Source organism: Heloderma suspectum, chromosome 5, assembly GCF_057233095.1.
Source record: "Heloderma suspectum isolate Gila_16-S chromosome 5, 16-S_ref, whole genome shotgun sequence".
In the NCBI taxonomy this organism is placed as follows: domain Eukaryota; kingdom Metazoa; phylum Chordata; class Lepidosauria; order Squamata; family Helodermatidae; genus Heloderma; species Heloderma suspectum.
The window spans coordinates 111,064,112-111,080,487 of NC_139462.1; the positions used below are offsets into that span (position 1 = coordinate 111,064,112).

The following is a 16,376-nucleotide window of genomic DNA, read 5'->3' on the forward strand; positions in this document are numbered from 1 at the left end:
ACTCGGCTATGGAAGCTCACTGGGTGACTTTGGGCCAGTCACACACTCTCAGCCCAACCTAACTCACAGGGTTGTTGTTGTGAGGATAAAATGGAGAGGAGGAGGATAATGTAAGCCGCCTTGAGTTCCTTGCAAGAGGAAAAAAGGCGGGATATAAATGCAATAATAAATAATAAAATAAATAAATAAATAAAAAATGAGATCAGATTCGACTGGCAGGACTTGTTTTTGACAAATCCATGTTGACTTCAAGTAATCACTGCATTGTTTTCAAGGTGCTTTACAGATGAATTGCTTTATAATCTGCTCTAGAATTTTCCCAGGGATTGATGTCAGACTGACTGGTCTGTAGTTCCCAGGCTCCTCCTTTTTACCTTTTTTGAAGATAGGGACAACATTAGCCCTCCTCCAATCATCTGGCACTTCATCCATCCTCCAGGATTTCTCAAAGAGAACAGTGGTTCTGAAAGTTCTTCTGCCAGTTCCTTTATTCTCTAGGGTGCAGTTCATCTGGACCTGGAGATCTGAACTCATTCAAAGTAGTTAAGTGTTCCTTGACCATATGCCTATCAATCCTGCCCCTTCAGCCTGTACTTCACCTTTGCCAGGTGGCTCATAGACCCTGTTTTGGGAGAAGACTGAGCCAAAGTAGGAATTGAGCACTTCTGCCTTTTCCTTGTCATCTGTTATCATTTTGCCATCCTTATTTAATAGTTGAACCACCATTTCTTTCCTCTGCCTTTTACTATGCACGTATCTGAAGAAAGCCATGTTTTTGCTTTTAGCATCCCTCGCAAAACTCAGCTCGTTCTCAGTTTTAGCCTTCCTGACACCATCCCTGCAATTCTGTGCTACTTGCCTGTACTCTTCCTTGTTGCTTGTCCTTCCTTCCACTTCCTGTATATGTCCTTTTTTGTTTTCAGGTCATCTCTAAGCTTTCTGTGAAGCCACATTGGCTTCTTCTGTTGTCTTCCACCCTTTTTTCTTGTTGGAATGGTTTGTAATTGTGCCTTTAGAATTTCGTTTTTTAAGAACTCCCACCCATCTTGGACTCCTTTTCTCCTTAGAGTCACTTGCCATGGGATCTTACTGATCATTGTTCTGAGTTTATTAAAATTGGCTTTCCTAAAATCTAGGGTACGCGTTTGACTACACTTGGCTTTTGCTTCCTTTAGAACCAAGAACTCAAGTATAACATGGTCACTTTCCCCCAGAGTTCCCATAACTGCTACTTCATCCACTACATCATCTCTGCTGGTTAGGATCAAGTCAAAGATAGTCGATCCTCCAGTTCCTTCCTCTCTACCCATACTTTAATTCTTGAAGCCTGAAGCACTCAGTAGAGTTGTAAATCTATCACTGAGTGGGATCTGTCCGTACAGCCATTGCATTCTCTCTTGATCTGGTGAATCGCAGATATACCCATTGAAGTTTGGAAAACAAACTAGTTGGATGGAGCAAGAAGAAGTTACTCATTTCAGTCTGAAGCAGCAAAATGCCTTGGGCCAGCCCTGCCAACACAACTACAGCTCCCTGGATTATTAGAGGAAGCCATGCAAGTTAAACTAGTCTCAAGCAGCTTTCCATTTTTCATTTAAAGAGGGGAAAATGGGTCACAAAAAAGGCAAAGGATTAAACCCATCTTCCCCCAGTGTGAACAGCTACAGAGGTTTTGGCAGATTTCTTCCCATATGCACCACATAAGATACCTGCAAGCGGACTTGAGCAACTGAAATACATAATAAAGGGAGGACAGTTGTTCACACTGGAGGAGAGGGGGATCCAAGAGTCCTTTTTTCTGTCTCTCAGTTCATGTAGAAGAAAGCCTGAGTTGTAAAATGAAGGGGCTATGCTGCTTGTACAAACAGGAAGCCATTTGGGGCTACTAGCTGAGCCATATGTGACCAATTGCCTATGCTAGACTAAACAAATGACTATTAATCATAACTGGAATACAAGGCAAGTAAATAGGTGGAATTTTTTCTTTCCCCCAACAGAGATCCAAGTCCCAGTTGAAGCTTACATGGAGCTGGCACTAGTCAAGAGTGGATCGCTACTTGAGAATGCCCAGAAGATAATTCCCAAGATAGGAAGCAGAACAGTGGGACGTATGGGGAGGGTAGCAAAGGTCGTGTAAAGAGCCTCCATCAGTTCCAAAATATATGTTCTAGTTGCACAAAAATTGCTACGGAATCAAAAGGAGAAAGCTTTAATGTTCTCCAAAAGAGAACGTGAGAGGCAGGGAGGGGATGGATGTGGCTTGGTGCTTCTTAGTTTATGGGGCAGTGGGGGGGGGGGAGAGTGGGAGGATTATTATGAGATTTTCACCCCACTATTCCTTTAAGGATCTCAGAGCAATGTAAATGGAGTTTATTCAATTTCATCCTCACAATGGCCCTGTAAGGTAGGTTAGGCTGAGAGAGTATGCCTGGCCCAAGGTCAAGATATATATGAACAGTATGTAGAAAGTGATCATCTGTGTACAGTATATATGAATGTATTTATTATATTTATATCCCGCTTTTCAGCCAAGATTAACACCCAAAGCTAACATGCACCTGAAGATCGTTACAGTAGCGATACAGGGGGGGTGTATGGCACAGTCTTCTGTTCCCTGATTGTTGATGAAAGAAGGAAAAATGGGAGGGCACCAAATGCAAGAATATATATTTAGCTCTAGTTACTTTAAGATGGTGTGGAATGTACTTTAGGCATTTTTTAAAAAACAGCTAAATCAGTTGCCTCAAGGAAGAGTCAACAACTAGAAACACGCTGGGCCAGTAAACCATACTCTGTGCACCCTTGAAGCCTTCTCTCTATGCCCTGGCAGTTGATGACATATTGCAGGTTCCAGACCTATCCTCCATGAATGGCTGAATTGCCAAAATTGGCCATCACCACTCCTGGTAGTAGATTATTCTATACATTAACTACATGTTGTACTTCCTGTCATCAGTTATGAAGCTAGTGATAACCAACTTCACTGGGCAAATGTAAGTTCTAATCCAAGAGTCTCCAACATGGTACCTTCTTGGTACCTTTCTTGGTACCTACCAGGTTCCCTGCCCCTCCGGATTTTTATTTTATTAAGGTTTTTTGGTTTTGTTTTTTAACTGTCAGGCTCTTCAGCATAATTTTGATTTGGCTCCAAAAGAGTGGCTTTATGTTTTGGAGCTCAGATCATGCCTTTGCCTTGTATTTAAGTTCTTGGGCAAGTTACATTTCTTTTAGTCTCACCGGTTTGTCGTCTGGGAAATGAGTGTTTTGTGACTGGCTAGGCCCACCATTGCAGCCATTTTATGAATGGGCAAAGCACCACCCCTCCCCATGCACGTTTTTAGTGATTCTGCCCATGACAGACCCAAAAAGGTCGGGATCCCTGTTCAAATACAACAGAGAAGAGGGCGGGGGGACTCTCTACCCACTCTTCCCACACCATTTGTAATTTTATGAATTTCTATGACAGGCCTTTCCTTAATCTTTTTCCCCCCTAGAATAAAAACACTGATGAAACTAGCCTTCATTCTATGCCCTAAATCTGAAAAATTGCCTTTAAGTTCTAGAACATTTCATTGCAGGCAGCTTGGAGCAGAAGCACTGTTGTAAATCAAACATTTGGATAGCGCCAAAATGGTCCTTGGTCCAATATGGCTAGTGAGCAAAAAAGGAATCCACTGGAAGCACAAAGAAAGAAAAAATGGCCAAGGCTCAATTTCATCCATACCTACAAATGGTTGAAAATTTTAACATTCCCCCACAACAAAACTAAAGAAAACCAGAGTAGGTATTGTGATACTTTATCCTTGCCTTCATTCAGACTGTGTCCCTAACTGTATAAAGAAAACAAATCAATCAAGACAATTAAAAATTTAAAAATGAGATGCTTTATCTTGCCATGCTTAAAGTGTTGCCAAACTTTGATTTTAAAATACTGGCCTCTGGGCAGAGCCAGGATGCAAATCCCAAGTGGAAAGGGCAGAATCTGGCAGATCATGGGCAGAATCAGAATGAAACCTGGTTGATGTGGACATAAGAACATCAGAATTGCCCTGCTGGATCAGACCAAGGGTCCACCTAGTCCAGCATTCTGTTCACACAGTGGCCAACCAGCTGTCGACAGGAAACCCACAAGCAGAACATGAGTGCAACAGCACCCTCCCACCCATGTTCCCCAGCAACTGGTGTACATAGGCTGACTGCCTCTGATACTGGAGGTAGCATACTGGAGGCCAATCATAAACAAATATTTGATGGGCCACTCTGAAGTTCATTCTTGTGACCTGTCAGAACGGTCAAACCAGCACTACATTGGCCAGCTGGGGAAGTCTTCAGTTTGACATGTCAGTTGCTCAGCTTGAACACTTTAATCCAGGCATCTCTACCTTTACTTGCTTATAAAGGAGCTACTACAGTGTTAATTAAGATTTAGTACATTGTCAATTAGTAAAGTTATGTCAATTCACTTGGGAAAGAACTGGAAAACTCAGGGGAGCTGAGCTGTATCTCCCAGGTTCTCCACGTTTGCCCCCTTTCCATTACTAGGCCGTGTTTATGTCAGACAGCAGGGGTGGGCAGAAAATGGATCAGAGAAAAAGCGAGAGATCTTCATGGAAATTGCACTGAATGGGGGAGAGCAGGGATATGGCTTTCCTCCCCATCTGCAATCTCCACAAAGATCCTCCCTGCACGGCAATTAGGTTTGCCAAGTGGGGAAGGTTAAACCTTTCCTCCCCCGCTGCGACCCCCCCAAAAAACTTCTCCCCTGGCCAGCAATTAGGCTTTTTAAAATGTCTATTGGCAACATTAGCAATGGATGCTTAGCCCTTTCTTTTGCCTGCCATTGATGCTCCAAATTCTCACCCACCCTGCCACTGGCTCCCCCTGATTTTAAAAGTGTGTTTGCCTCCATTTGTCTGCTTGGAGCACTCTGTGCACTGTGTGCGCTCTCTCTCGTGTGTGTGTGCGTGCGCGTGTGTGCACGTGCATGCTCCTCTCTTTCTTGGTCATTTTCCTGGAATCAAAGCTATCGCTCCTACAGCAGCAAAGCAAACAGAACCTTCCAGCAAAGGTCTCACCTCCATCCAACTGCTCTTGACTTTGGACAGCTATTTCTTCATCATTGGCTCTCTTTGCATCATGTTACCAACGTACTCTGCTCTTAGGACAGTATACATTTTTGTTAACATTTACAAAACATATTCCAGTCCATTACTGTGAACTAGTACCTTAACTGAGTGTTGCTGGTAGGCTCTGTTATGTCAGACACTTGAAAAAATCAATAGCACCATTACTAACAGAATGGGAGAACAAACTATGTGAACTAGCAGTAATGTCTAAGCTTACAAATTAGGTACAGTTAAACAATCCCTTCCTCCCAAAAATTGATCTGCATTTATTGAACAAACAAGAGAAACAAAACATATTCATCCATTGATGTGGCACACATTTTTAACTTTTGATAATGACTATTGTGAGATATGTTATTTGTTGTGATCAGATATTTAGGTTACAATTCTGTACACCTTTACGTGGAAGTCTTATTGAACTCAGTAGGATTTATGTCTGAGAAGGAATGCCTCAGATAGTGTTTATTTATTGAATTTGAGTTTAAACAAACAAATATTGAGTTTGTTTATTTATTGAATTTACCAGTCCACTCTGGGTGATATACAGCAATACAATTTTAAAACAATACAATTCTACTTTAAAACATCATATTTCTAAAAATACCCTAACCCACCCCAAATGCCTGCCTGAACAACCACGTTTTTAATGCATGGCGGAAGCTCATTAAAGAGGGGGCATGGTGGAGTTCCCTAGGGAGGGAGTTCCACAGAGTGGGGGCAACCACAGAGAAGGCCCTCTCCCTCGTCCTCACCAGCCTAGCTGTCCTAGGTTCTTGTTACTCTATATTGTATCAAATTTTGAGATTGTTGTATTGTATAATATTTATATATTTTGATTATTTTTCTACCTCTTTTTTCTAATTATTCAGTGTTTGTGAAATGATTGCAATAAAGTGTGTGTGTGTGTGTGGTTTTCTATATATTGTTTTCACATTACATATCCTTGACATTCATATCTCTGAGGTTCATATTGCTAGCATGATTACAACCCAAAAGGCCATTCCTGATCATCTTGAACTAAGAGACTGTGCTCTCATAACTTGATTGCCTTCCATTGTTTAATGATCCACATGTCTGGATAACATTCACTCACATGCAAATGTTATTGCGAACATCCTGCCTATCTCTTGTGATTTTTTTTCCAAACATTTCATCCAAGTCCTTCTTGTCACAGGATAACATTTAAGAATGCAATTTAATCAAAAGCGATTCTGTCATGCTTTGTTTGGGAATATGTTCTAAGCATCGTGAACTAAAGTTCGGTATTTAATCATGTGTCTTTCAAGCTGGACTTTGAAGTAAAATTTTCCCCTTGTAACATGAAAACAGAATATAGAAAACTACCAGAATTTCCTTTGTAAGCAGTAGCAATGCCAGTTTTCCATGGGCTACCCTTTACTTTAACACCAGTGAACTAGAATCAACCTTCAAAGCTGGCTTACAATTGGTTTACTTCCCCCCTTCTTTTTATTTTTAACCGCAATGCATTAAAAATAGACAAGGGGGAATTTCTTCAAGAAAGAATATTTCAAAAGTACTTATTTCAACTTGATATCTATTAAGTGCAGTGTTGAGCTTTATAGCTTGACAGATCTAAAGCCCCAGGCAACAGGAGTTCTTGAACCTGAAACCTTTGGATGCTAGACAGGGATTCTGTGTGTGTGTGTGTGTGTGTGTGTGTATCTCACTGACCTGCTTTGCATGATCACCGTGGCTTAAACAAGTCACGATGGCTTGTTTAAGCCAATGCACGTACCACATGCCATTTGCCTAATCACCCGCCTGGGCGCAGCTTGTCGTGTCATCTCAACCTGGGCAGCATGGCTTGTTAGAGGGGGAAACAACCCTCAAATAACCCAGCAATAGACAAATGCTGCCTGGCACACATCACAGCTTAAATAAGCCACAGTGACTGTGCAAACCAATCTAATATCTCCCCTGAGTTCTGGTAAAAAAAGAAACTGGAAGATGACCAACCAAACCTAGAAAAGCCCTCTGGGCATTGACAGATTAGTAACGAAGCCATTCACACACACAGTATTGTAGACTGACAGATGTTTTATGAGGAGGGAGATTTTCTTTAACAAGAGGGAAGCTTCTTAAGAAAGATAGGAATGACACCTTGGTGAAATATTTTATTCACTGCCTATCAGTGTCATTACAGAACCCTGAATTCTAGGGACATGAGAGGCAGAGAAAAAGCCCTCTTCATCCGTTCTGCATTCTGTGCCTCATTTTATAAACTTCTCATCATGTCCCCCCCCCTCCCCCCGGTCTAAAAAGCAGCAAATGTTTTAGTTTTTCCTTGTAGGAGAGGTGTTACGGTTGGCCTTCTGTGCACCTGACTAGGCAGTGCCACTTCCCAGTGCCTAACCGTAAGGGGTAGGCAAGCCTTTCTCCTTTTCTGTCATCACACAGGGGCTGCCTATGGTTTTGCCTAGCAAACTGCTTAACTGATTGCCAGTGAAAATCTGTGGGTTTTGAACTTCAGAGCATAGGCACCAAGCTGCTAATTTGATCAAAGAAGCAGTGCTGGGGAAGATGGTGCATCCACTACCTCTTTGCCTTATGAGGAGGCGCTCCCACAGTGCCACTTCAACTCGAGGGCATCCCCCCACCTCCCGTGTTTAATTTACTGACTTCATGTCCTGTCTTGAGCCTTGCCCATGTGGCTAGAAACTGAAAAAAAGAGATAGATGGGGCAGGCACAGCATGAGCAGCCACTGTTGCCGCTCTCACAATGATGTCATGACTGGAATCCAGGGGGCAAGCAGCTGTACCCTGGCCCCTATGAGTCGATAACCATTTCTCAACCTTTTCTCCCCTCCCCCCCAGAAGTTTTGGACGGGGGTGATTGCCATTGGAGAAACAGTGTGGTAGAAAACAATGAAACAGCCCCTCTGCCACCGCTTCTTCCCTGTTCCAGTTAGCGGACCCACATGGCTGCTTTGAATGAAGAAAAAAGGCAGGAGATCCCAATTGTGGGTCTTTGACATCACATCTAGCTGAACCCTAACTTTCTAGTGGAACCCAGTTTCACTTACAAGTCTTTCTTCTTCACTGAGGTTATGCCATCTCATCCTGTGGAAGTGAGAGGGCTACTGCTGGTAGTACCAGCCCACTGCCACAGCTTGAGGAATTTCCTTCGATTACCCTGTACCCTCAAGTATACAAAGTTAACTTGGTTGTTGCTATAAGAGCTGTTAACTTTAGGAACAACAACGTGGGAACTGAATTTGTCCAAGCCACACTGGATAAGAAACAATGTATTTAATTTGTTTTTTAAATAACAGTAACAATTTTATTTCGCACAAAATCAACCAAATCAAATAGGCACATCGAAACAAAACAGACAAAACACGGTCCTCCACTTTATGGTAGCTAACTACCATACATTTCTTTACCCCTAAACTACAAGACACTGACCTTCCAGCCATATGTTGTAATCTCTCCTCCTTAGTAATGATGTTGCCAGTTCATAATTACCTGGATCATCAGTATATGAATTTATCCCGCTCACATACTCAGCCATTATGAATTCAGTGCCATTTCCTCCAAAAGTTCTTCTGTTCAAAGATATTCTCTGCACTCACAATCAGCATTCAATAGACTAGGCTCCAAAAGTCTTTCAGGTAGCCTGGTCTCAAGCCATATAGGGGTTTATAGGTCAAAACCAGCACTTTGAATTGTGCCCAGAAACAGACTGGTAGCCAGTGAAGCTGTTGTAACAAGGGACTCACATGCTCCCTGTAACCAGCCTGAGGCCAACAGTCTGGCTGCAGCACTCTGGACCAGTTCCAAACAGTTTTCAAAGGCAATCCCAAGTAGAGTATGTTATAGTAGTCCAAGTAACTGGCACAAGAGCTCTTTCAGGGAAGAAAAAAAAAAACCTTACTTGCATAATTCAACTTGGCTCATGTGTCTGGAACTTTATCATCTGCATGCATCTTTCTGCGGTGCACCTACACTCTTTTAGACAGATGATCTAAAAGATGATGATCTATGACAGGTGTTCTAGAACTGGATTGGGGCCAGGTTACTGCTTCATCCCCATCCTGGGCTAGAGGCTTTTTAGTCACCACCAGTGATTATTACTCAGAACAATTAGCCATCCCCAAGGTGCAATCTACAAATCTTGGGGGCAACTTTTGGGGTCAAATGGGGGACATTTGTGATTTTAGAATTTTAAGCAGCTACTTTTCCCCTCTTGCAGTTGCTTCTGACAGCCAGCAGAGGAGAGTTATATATGCTCACCCACCCCCAAAGATAAAATCTCCAATCCTGTCTTTCCCAGGCCCTGAAAAAAAGTGGCACACAACAAACAGGAATGCCTCCTCCCCACTTGAGGCAAAAATCAACAAAACTAATACTCCTCCATCCATTTACAATGAGACTAACCATGTGTGATGAGCTTCAGAAAGAAAATAACAAAAAGCACACTATAATAGCAACACAGCCAAAGAAGAAACAGGTACTCAAAACAGTGCCATTCAAGCTAAATTAAATCTAACATCAAGCAATTAGCTGATGACCATCAGGCACAAAGGTCTCACTAAATATATGCTCAAGATCTGTGTGTTATGCAAATGTATCATAAATATACCTATATATTAGAATAAAGTTGTCTGGAGTGATGTTTTTTATGTCCTCATTTTGTACTTGTGGCTTGGACTGCATTCAGTGATGAAGTTGTGTACTCGGAGAATTAAAAAGATCCAATGCTTTACACAAATATATACGCTACTCACTGGGTTGTGTCATGCTAATAATGTTAAGAAATAAAGTGAAATAATAAGTGAAATAAACTCTTAGCAATGGCAACTGTTGCCTCAGGCAGGTTGTCAAGCAGGATAACAATATATATCCCATTCAGGTTGGTTCGCACATACATGTTCACCATGTCATAGCTTGCTTGTGTGAATGTGCCCTCACAGACAAAACCTTTATATAGCCTCAAATGCAATGCTTTTCTATGAAGCTACTTCACATATTCAGCTGAGGGAGATCAAGTGTTGAGCAATGAAGTGATGACCACCAAGTGATGTATGCGCATGTGTAAAATATATTCTGCGCTCAACTCCCATATATAGATAATATAAGCAAGTGATTGACAAAACAGAAATAGGCTTAAAATTATTTAGTTAAACATTTCTGATTGCACCAGTGTCAGCAACATTGTTGAATTTCAAACCAGACACCTGGAACCAAGATGTTAGTTCTATGAATACTGGGGGTGGAGCACATACTCAGGAAGGTGACATCTGCTATACAAACACTATCTAGCACAAACACTTTTGTAATTGACTGCATCCTGCTAGGATCTTAAAGCCTACTTGAACACAAAACTGTTTAGTTGTTTTCCAGATATAGAAAGAGAGACATATCCCCTTCACAAACAAGGTCATACATATATAAGATGTAAAAGCTGGAAATGCTTTGCAGAAGTCTATAGGTATTAACAAATTTAATAGATTCTGCAGCCAGCAGATAAATTATGAAAACCCATTTTTATTTTAGTCAACAAAAGGAGAAATTAAGCCCCAATGTCAATGCAAATAAAGTTCCATAACAAAAGAGTTATCACATTCAGTACAATAAATATTTAAAATTATCCAACAACCTTTAGAAATAATACATTTTCGGAAAATGGATACATATTATAGTAGTTACGTCGCCCACCATCGTACATGCATATGAGTAAAAATCTAAATTTGGACTTGAAATCACTTTTCACCTTTCCTAGCAGGTAAGCATCTGAATGAGAATGCCAAATATATGTGTCAGGTGAACAAACGGATTCCCGACACACAGCCCTGGTGTAAGCCCTTCTGAAATGGGGTGTGTGCTACTGAAGTAGCTTGTGGATCAGATGAAAAGCCACAATTAAATACCATTCTCATGTCTACGAGGTTTAAATACTGAATAAGATAGAACGGAATGGAATGGAATGGAAGGCCACTCATAAAGTTTCCTTTTGATTAAAAAGTATGACACGTTCTATCTCTAAGCTACAGGGAACTGCAAGTACGAATGGATCTTAGGGCTCAAATTGGGAGAAAGCAACAAGGTATATCAATGATACAGCTTTACCGTGAGGAATGTCTTGACATCCAGTCTTGGCCGACAGCTGTATGTGGTTAAATTAGAATAATCTGGTAATCAATTAGGCTTTTAGGGAGGCTTACAGGGATCCCTGGAGAAAAGGGAGAAACAAGTCATCAACAGTAAAAGATCATCTGTCCCAATAGCAGCACGACTCAAGTCACGAAGGAATACAAGCTTAGACTCAGCAAGTTGATGGACAAGTTCCTGGACCAGCAGGGGCTGGGAAACTAGCAGAGGCAGCACATTCATCTCCCAAAGAGGAGGTGGGAGTTAGGGAGAAGAGAACTACTGATGTCAATCACAAGCAATTGCTTTGGCTCATGTACAGAAAGGGTTTAATAGGTTCTGAAGAAAGCTCTATCCAGGCATATCTATAACATAAAGCTTTTCAAAGCACAGTCAGAAAGAATCAAGGAGAAAGTGTCAGAAGAAGTATGTAAGAGCTGGAGGGGACAGAATACAAGTTACTTTCAGCAAACTGAAGGCAGTATGATAGGGCATTGTTGCCAGTCATCTCTTACGACAAGTAGGTTTTGCAGATTTTTGTAATGTTTCAAAAACCTACACAACCTGTTGCTCCAAAGCATTTATACCACAGAAAATGATGCCTCTATCATACCATCTTCCAGTTTCTAAAAACATCATCAGCCTCCAGTTAAGAAAAATAAAGCAAGAAGTTCCTCCTACCAGAAAGATTATAGAAAGATTGAAAAGAGAGGTATTGCCATGACTTTTCATGGAAAGACTTTTTAAAGTTAAATACTTTAAATACTTTTTTCAAGTATTGCAGGACTCAGAAGATGACAGATGGTATGACTAGATAACCAATTATCACTACTGAAGATGTGCCTTCTGGCCTTATAGTGGCAGAAAGTAGCATTGAGATTAGAATTATTATGCGTTCTTTCATTCTTGCTAAATTTCACAGTTCATGCATTCAGGTGGTATTACTTAGGGGGATAGGCAGCTATTTGACTTGCATTACATCCAGGTACTGCAGTTTGGCTAAAATGCAGCGGCATGCAGGAGTGCTAAGTAGATACGGAGAAGCACTGGGTGGGGTGGGGGGTGGGGATTTCCAAGTGGGAAGTGTAGATTTAACTCTTTGCAAAACCTTTATCATTAATGTATGAGTTTGATATAATGAAAGTGTTGCATAGTTTATTATTAGCATCTGATGAATGTCTAGCAATGCAGTCCAGCAGCTCCGAGGGGGATCAAGTGCCAGTGGCAAACAGAAAAATCTGAAGAAGAGGCATAACTTTCAGAGTCGAAAGATCAGCGAGTACAGCCTGGAATAAAAGGGAAACATGCCTCATTATATTTCTGTTTGAGAAACAGGTTTTCCTTAGAGAAATAAAAAATATTGCCAAGTTAACTAATAACATATCCTTTAGTAGTGTACAATTCCATTTACCAGCTTCAGCTTCTATCTGGAGGATTTCTCTTTTGATCAATGTTTAATTCTCATCTTTACCAAGCAGAAAGGTCCTATACATACTGGGATGACGTAAACCTAATTTTTATTTTAGGATTTAAACCCCGTTCAAATATATGTGGTATCACGGGTGCAGAACAGGGTCTAACATTTCAACTTGAGTCTAAAAATAATTGTGCATTATGAATCCTTATCCTGCTTGTCTTGGGTTGTACTTGTGATTTTAAGAATGTTTTATACTGAGTCATCCAGGCTGAGGACAGCATTTTTAATCACAATTAGTTTGTTTTTTGTTAGTTTAAAAAAAATGTTTCAAAATAAAATGTTATCATCCTGCTTGGACACAGGCATTTTGACAGAGCAGCATTCAGCATAAGAAATCATGTCCAAATTAGTTACTTTTATAAAGACAGCGAAATCCATAGACAATTCTTGAGGGATATTTTGCCCAGAATGGAAACGTGTCTGGACCAGTGAAGTTCTGCAAGGCATCCTTCAAAATTTCATGACACTTTTATGAGGCTGAGAGACAGGGAGGAGGGAGTTAAAGGATCTGGTTATGGAAACAAGAAATGTGTACAGTTATGGCCCAGTTCGTGTCATGAGTGAGGCAGTATGCACCAGCAGGAGTGCTACAAGTGGAAGTGCTAAACAATCCAGGATTTTATCCAAACCTGGACCTCTGGTTTGTCTCTCCCCTGACAAGCCAGAGGTCTGGGTTTGGACACCATGCTAAACAACCCAGGGAAGAAATGTTCCTGGGTTGTTTAGCCACTCCTGGTTGCAGTGGGAGTGATTAGGCTGCCTCATGCACAACAATCCAGGATTTATATGGCCTGAGTCTGTGGAGCATCTTCTTCCCACGTTTGCCTCCCCATTCATTGAGAGCTGGAAACAAGGCATTTTTGCAGGTGCCAACACTAGCTGAGGTAGAGCTAATCGCTACTGGTACTAGGAAATTTTTAGTGATGGATCCTTGATTGTGAAATTCTTTTCCACTGGAAATTTGATTTTATTTAAGCTGCTTCTGTCTGTACTGCTTGACATACCTAGATTTCCCAGCAGTTTACATAAAAACACATACAATATAAATTTGTATATGAAAACTGTGAGATCTTGTGTTGTGTCCAAACATTTTAGGAGGATCAGGAAAAAGGATTTTTCCCAGCAGACTTCTAGATTGCCTGCATCCAATTGGGAGCTTCTGTTTTTATATTAATAACATATTACAAAAAAGTTCAATATTTAATAAATGTAATCAGTGCATATTATTGATGTGGTAAGTTAGCTGAGGGGCAATAAATAAATACGTAAAATAAACAAAATGGAACAAAAGCCTGTAATAGCACACGAATGTGGTGGAAACTCTGAAATACCAAGTGAACATCAGTTGTTTCTGAAAATACGTGATAATGAAAATATTGGAGAATTTACTCATCAGATTAAACTTTAAAATGGCACAACACTTATGTGCCCTGCAGAGAAAGAAGAGGATGGATAAACCCTTTAAATATAAATCAATACAGCTGCAATCCTTACGGGAACAGAGAAGTAAGGTGACTGGTTATGTATTTTGCTTAATAACTTGCTCAGTGGTGCAAAGTTATCCACAATTATTTTATAATGTTTGAAATGGTCCAACACTGCAATTGCTTACTAGCATTTTTATTGTCATTGTTCATCCATTTTATTTATATAGCTACTTATATTTATTCATTTATCTAGATGTATTGCAGCCCCAGTGACAAAATGTCAAGAAAAGGGCAAGGAGCCAGGCAAGATAAGCACCTGTGTGAGCATAGTGGTATATATACATTAAAGGTAAGCCAAAGGGTTCAGAATTGAGTCCTGAGAAGCTAATTCTGTAGCAACATATAACAGAGCAATTGAGCCTGATTTACTGCAGTTAAAAGAATACTAAAGCAAAGTCTGAAAATGGTAACAATGGTATACAGTTTTAAAGTAAAAATGTCTCAAGTGCAAATTTAGTTAAGTGGTAGAAGATATTATAGCTAAGTCCACGGGAGAGCAAAAGGACAGAAAAAGTTGAAAAAGAAAGTGTAGATTTAGATGGACTTAAAGTGGGTTAGACACCTGGGCTCTGAGAGGAGCCCACCTGACCTCCACAGCAAAGACCTACACATGTTTAATCAGAAGCAAGTTGCACTGTTCAATGGAGTTACGCCCTAATAAGTGAATTTAGATTGCAGCCTTAATAATCTCCACTATCTATCTATCTATCTATCTATCTACCTATCAGCTGCCTTTCTGGACCAAGTCCATCCAAGGCTGCAAACTGAATACAAGCAGAAAAATAAAAATACAATAATATAATAGTATAATAAAACGTTAAATTCAAAAATAAAAATACATTAAAATAGCCAGTATATAAAATATTCCCAGAGCCACAGCAATTAAACATCAATGAACATCAACATGATCAATAAAACACATCAGTTAAAAGCCATTTGAAACACATGATGTTTCAAACCCTTTTTTACAAACTGCAGTTAAGGGGGCCAACTGCACATCTCTTGGGAGGGAGTTCCACAAGATAGAGGCCAACAACGAGAATACTCTATCCCTAGAACCCTCCAATCGATCTAATCTTAAAGGCCGGCCAATTATTATGACCTCTAACAGTGATCTTGAAGCAGGGAAAGGCTCATACAGCCACAGGCAGTCCTTCAAATAACCTGGCCCCAAACAGTTTAGGGCAGGGATAGAGAACCTCTAGTCTATGGGCTAAATTCGGCCCACCAGGCTGGCCCATTCAGCCCACAGAAACTTGAGCAAGGCTCCTTCACCCTCCCCAAAGCCCTTCCCCCCTCAAAAGGGAGAGATGGCAGGACAGCAGTTGAGCCCCAGCCTCGAGGAGCACTCACTGAAGTTGCAGCTCAGTTGGCTTTGCTCTTTCCTCCCCATCCCTGATTGGAGAAGGGGAAGAGAAGCCAGCTTGGGACTTGGCTGGTGTCTGGAGGAGCTACTCTTCCACGTCAAGACCCTTCAATTGCCACTTGCCATCCCAGTCCGGATGATGAGTGGTGGGCAAGCAGCTGTGCACTTAGCTGGAATCTATAGGAGCAGTTCCTCCAAGTACCAACCATTTCCCTTTGCCCACTGCCCCAATTGGGACAAGCGGTGAGCGAAGCACCGGTGCGCTCATCCAACAATTGGAGCAGTGGCTCCCATTCTCATGTTGATAGCTCCTTTGCTGTAATAGAGAACGAGGGTCTATATGAATGAGCAATAAAATGGCAAATGCATTTCAAGGTAAGTGTAAAGTGATGCCATTTGGGGCAAAAAAAATCCTAGTTTCATACCACTCATGATGTCTGAGCTGGCAGTGATAGGCTAGCAAAGAGATCTTGAGATCGTGGTAGATATTTCAATGAAAATGTCGACCCAGGGTGCAGCAACTCTGAAAAGGTAAATTCCATGCTAGGAATCACTAGGAAAGAGACAGAAAATAAAACAGCCATTATTGTAAATGGATAGGGAGACATTTTTCCTCCCTCTCTCAGAATACTAGGAACTAGAGACATCCAATGAAGCTGAATGGTGCGAGACACAGGACAGGTTTTTAAAAAGAACTTTTTAACACAGAGCTACTGCAGACGCTGACTGCAGCCAGGAAATCAGAAGACGTTTACTTCTTGGGAGGACAGCAATGACAATTCTTGATAAAATAGTGAAGCGCAGAGACA

At 41.1% G+C, this 16,376-nt stretch overlaps 1 protein-coding gene across 7 annotated transcripts in view; it reads right to left on the bottom strand.

Moving 5' to 3' along the window:
- The window catches only part of TBC1D19 (TBC1 domain family member 19), a 109,110-nt gene that overhangs the window by 8,117 nt on the left and 84,617 nt on the right, over nt 1-16,376 (bottom strand). For 3 of the 7 annotated variants that reach the window (XM_084856970.1, XM_084856973.1, XM_084856975.1), the window contains one exon: nt 10,250-12,523. The exons of 1 other annotated variant lie outside the window; for it this stretch is intronic. In XM_084856970.1, coding sequence (XP_084713096.1) covers nt 12,449-12,523 — 75 coding nt within the window. In that variant the 3' untranslated portion in view covers nt 10,250-12,448. Of the gene's footprint in view, nt 1-10,173; nt 12,524-15,992; nt 16,121-16,376 lie in introns of those variants that run through there. 3 more of the 7 variants (XR_014792184.1, XM_084856972.1, XM_084856974.1) reach the window with 3 other exon arrangements.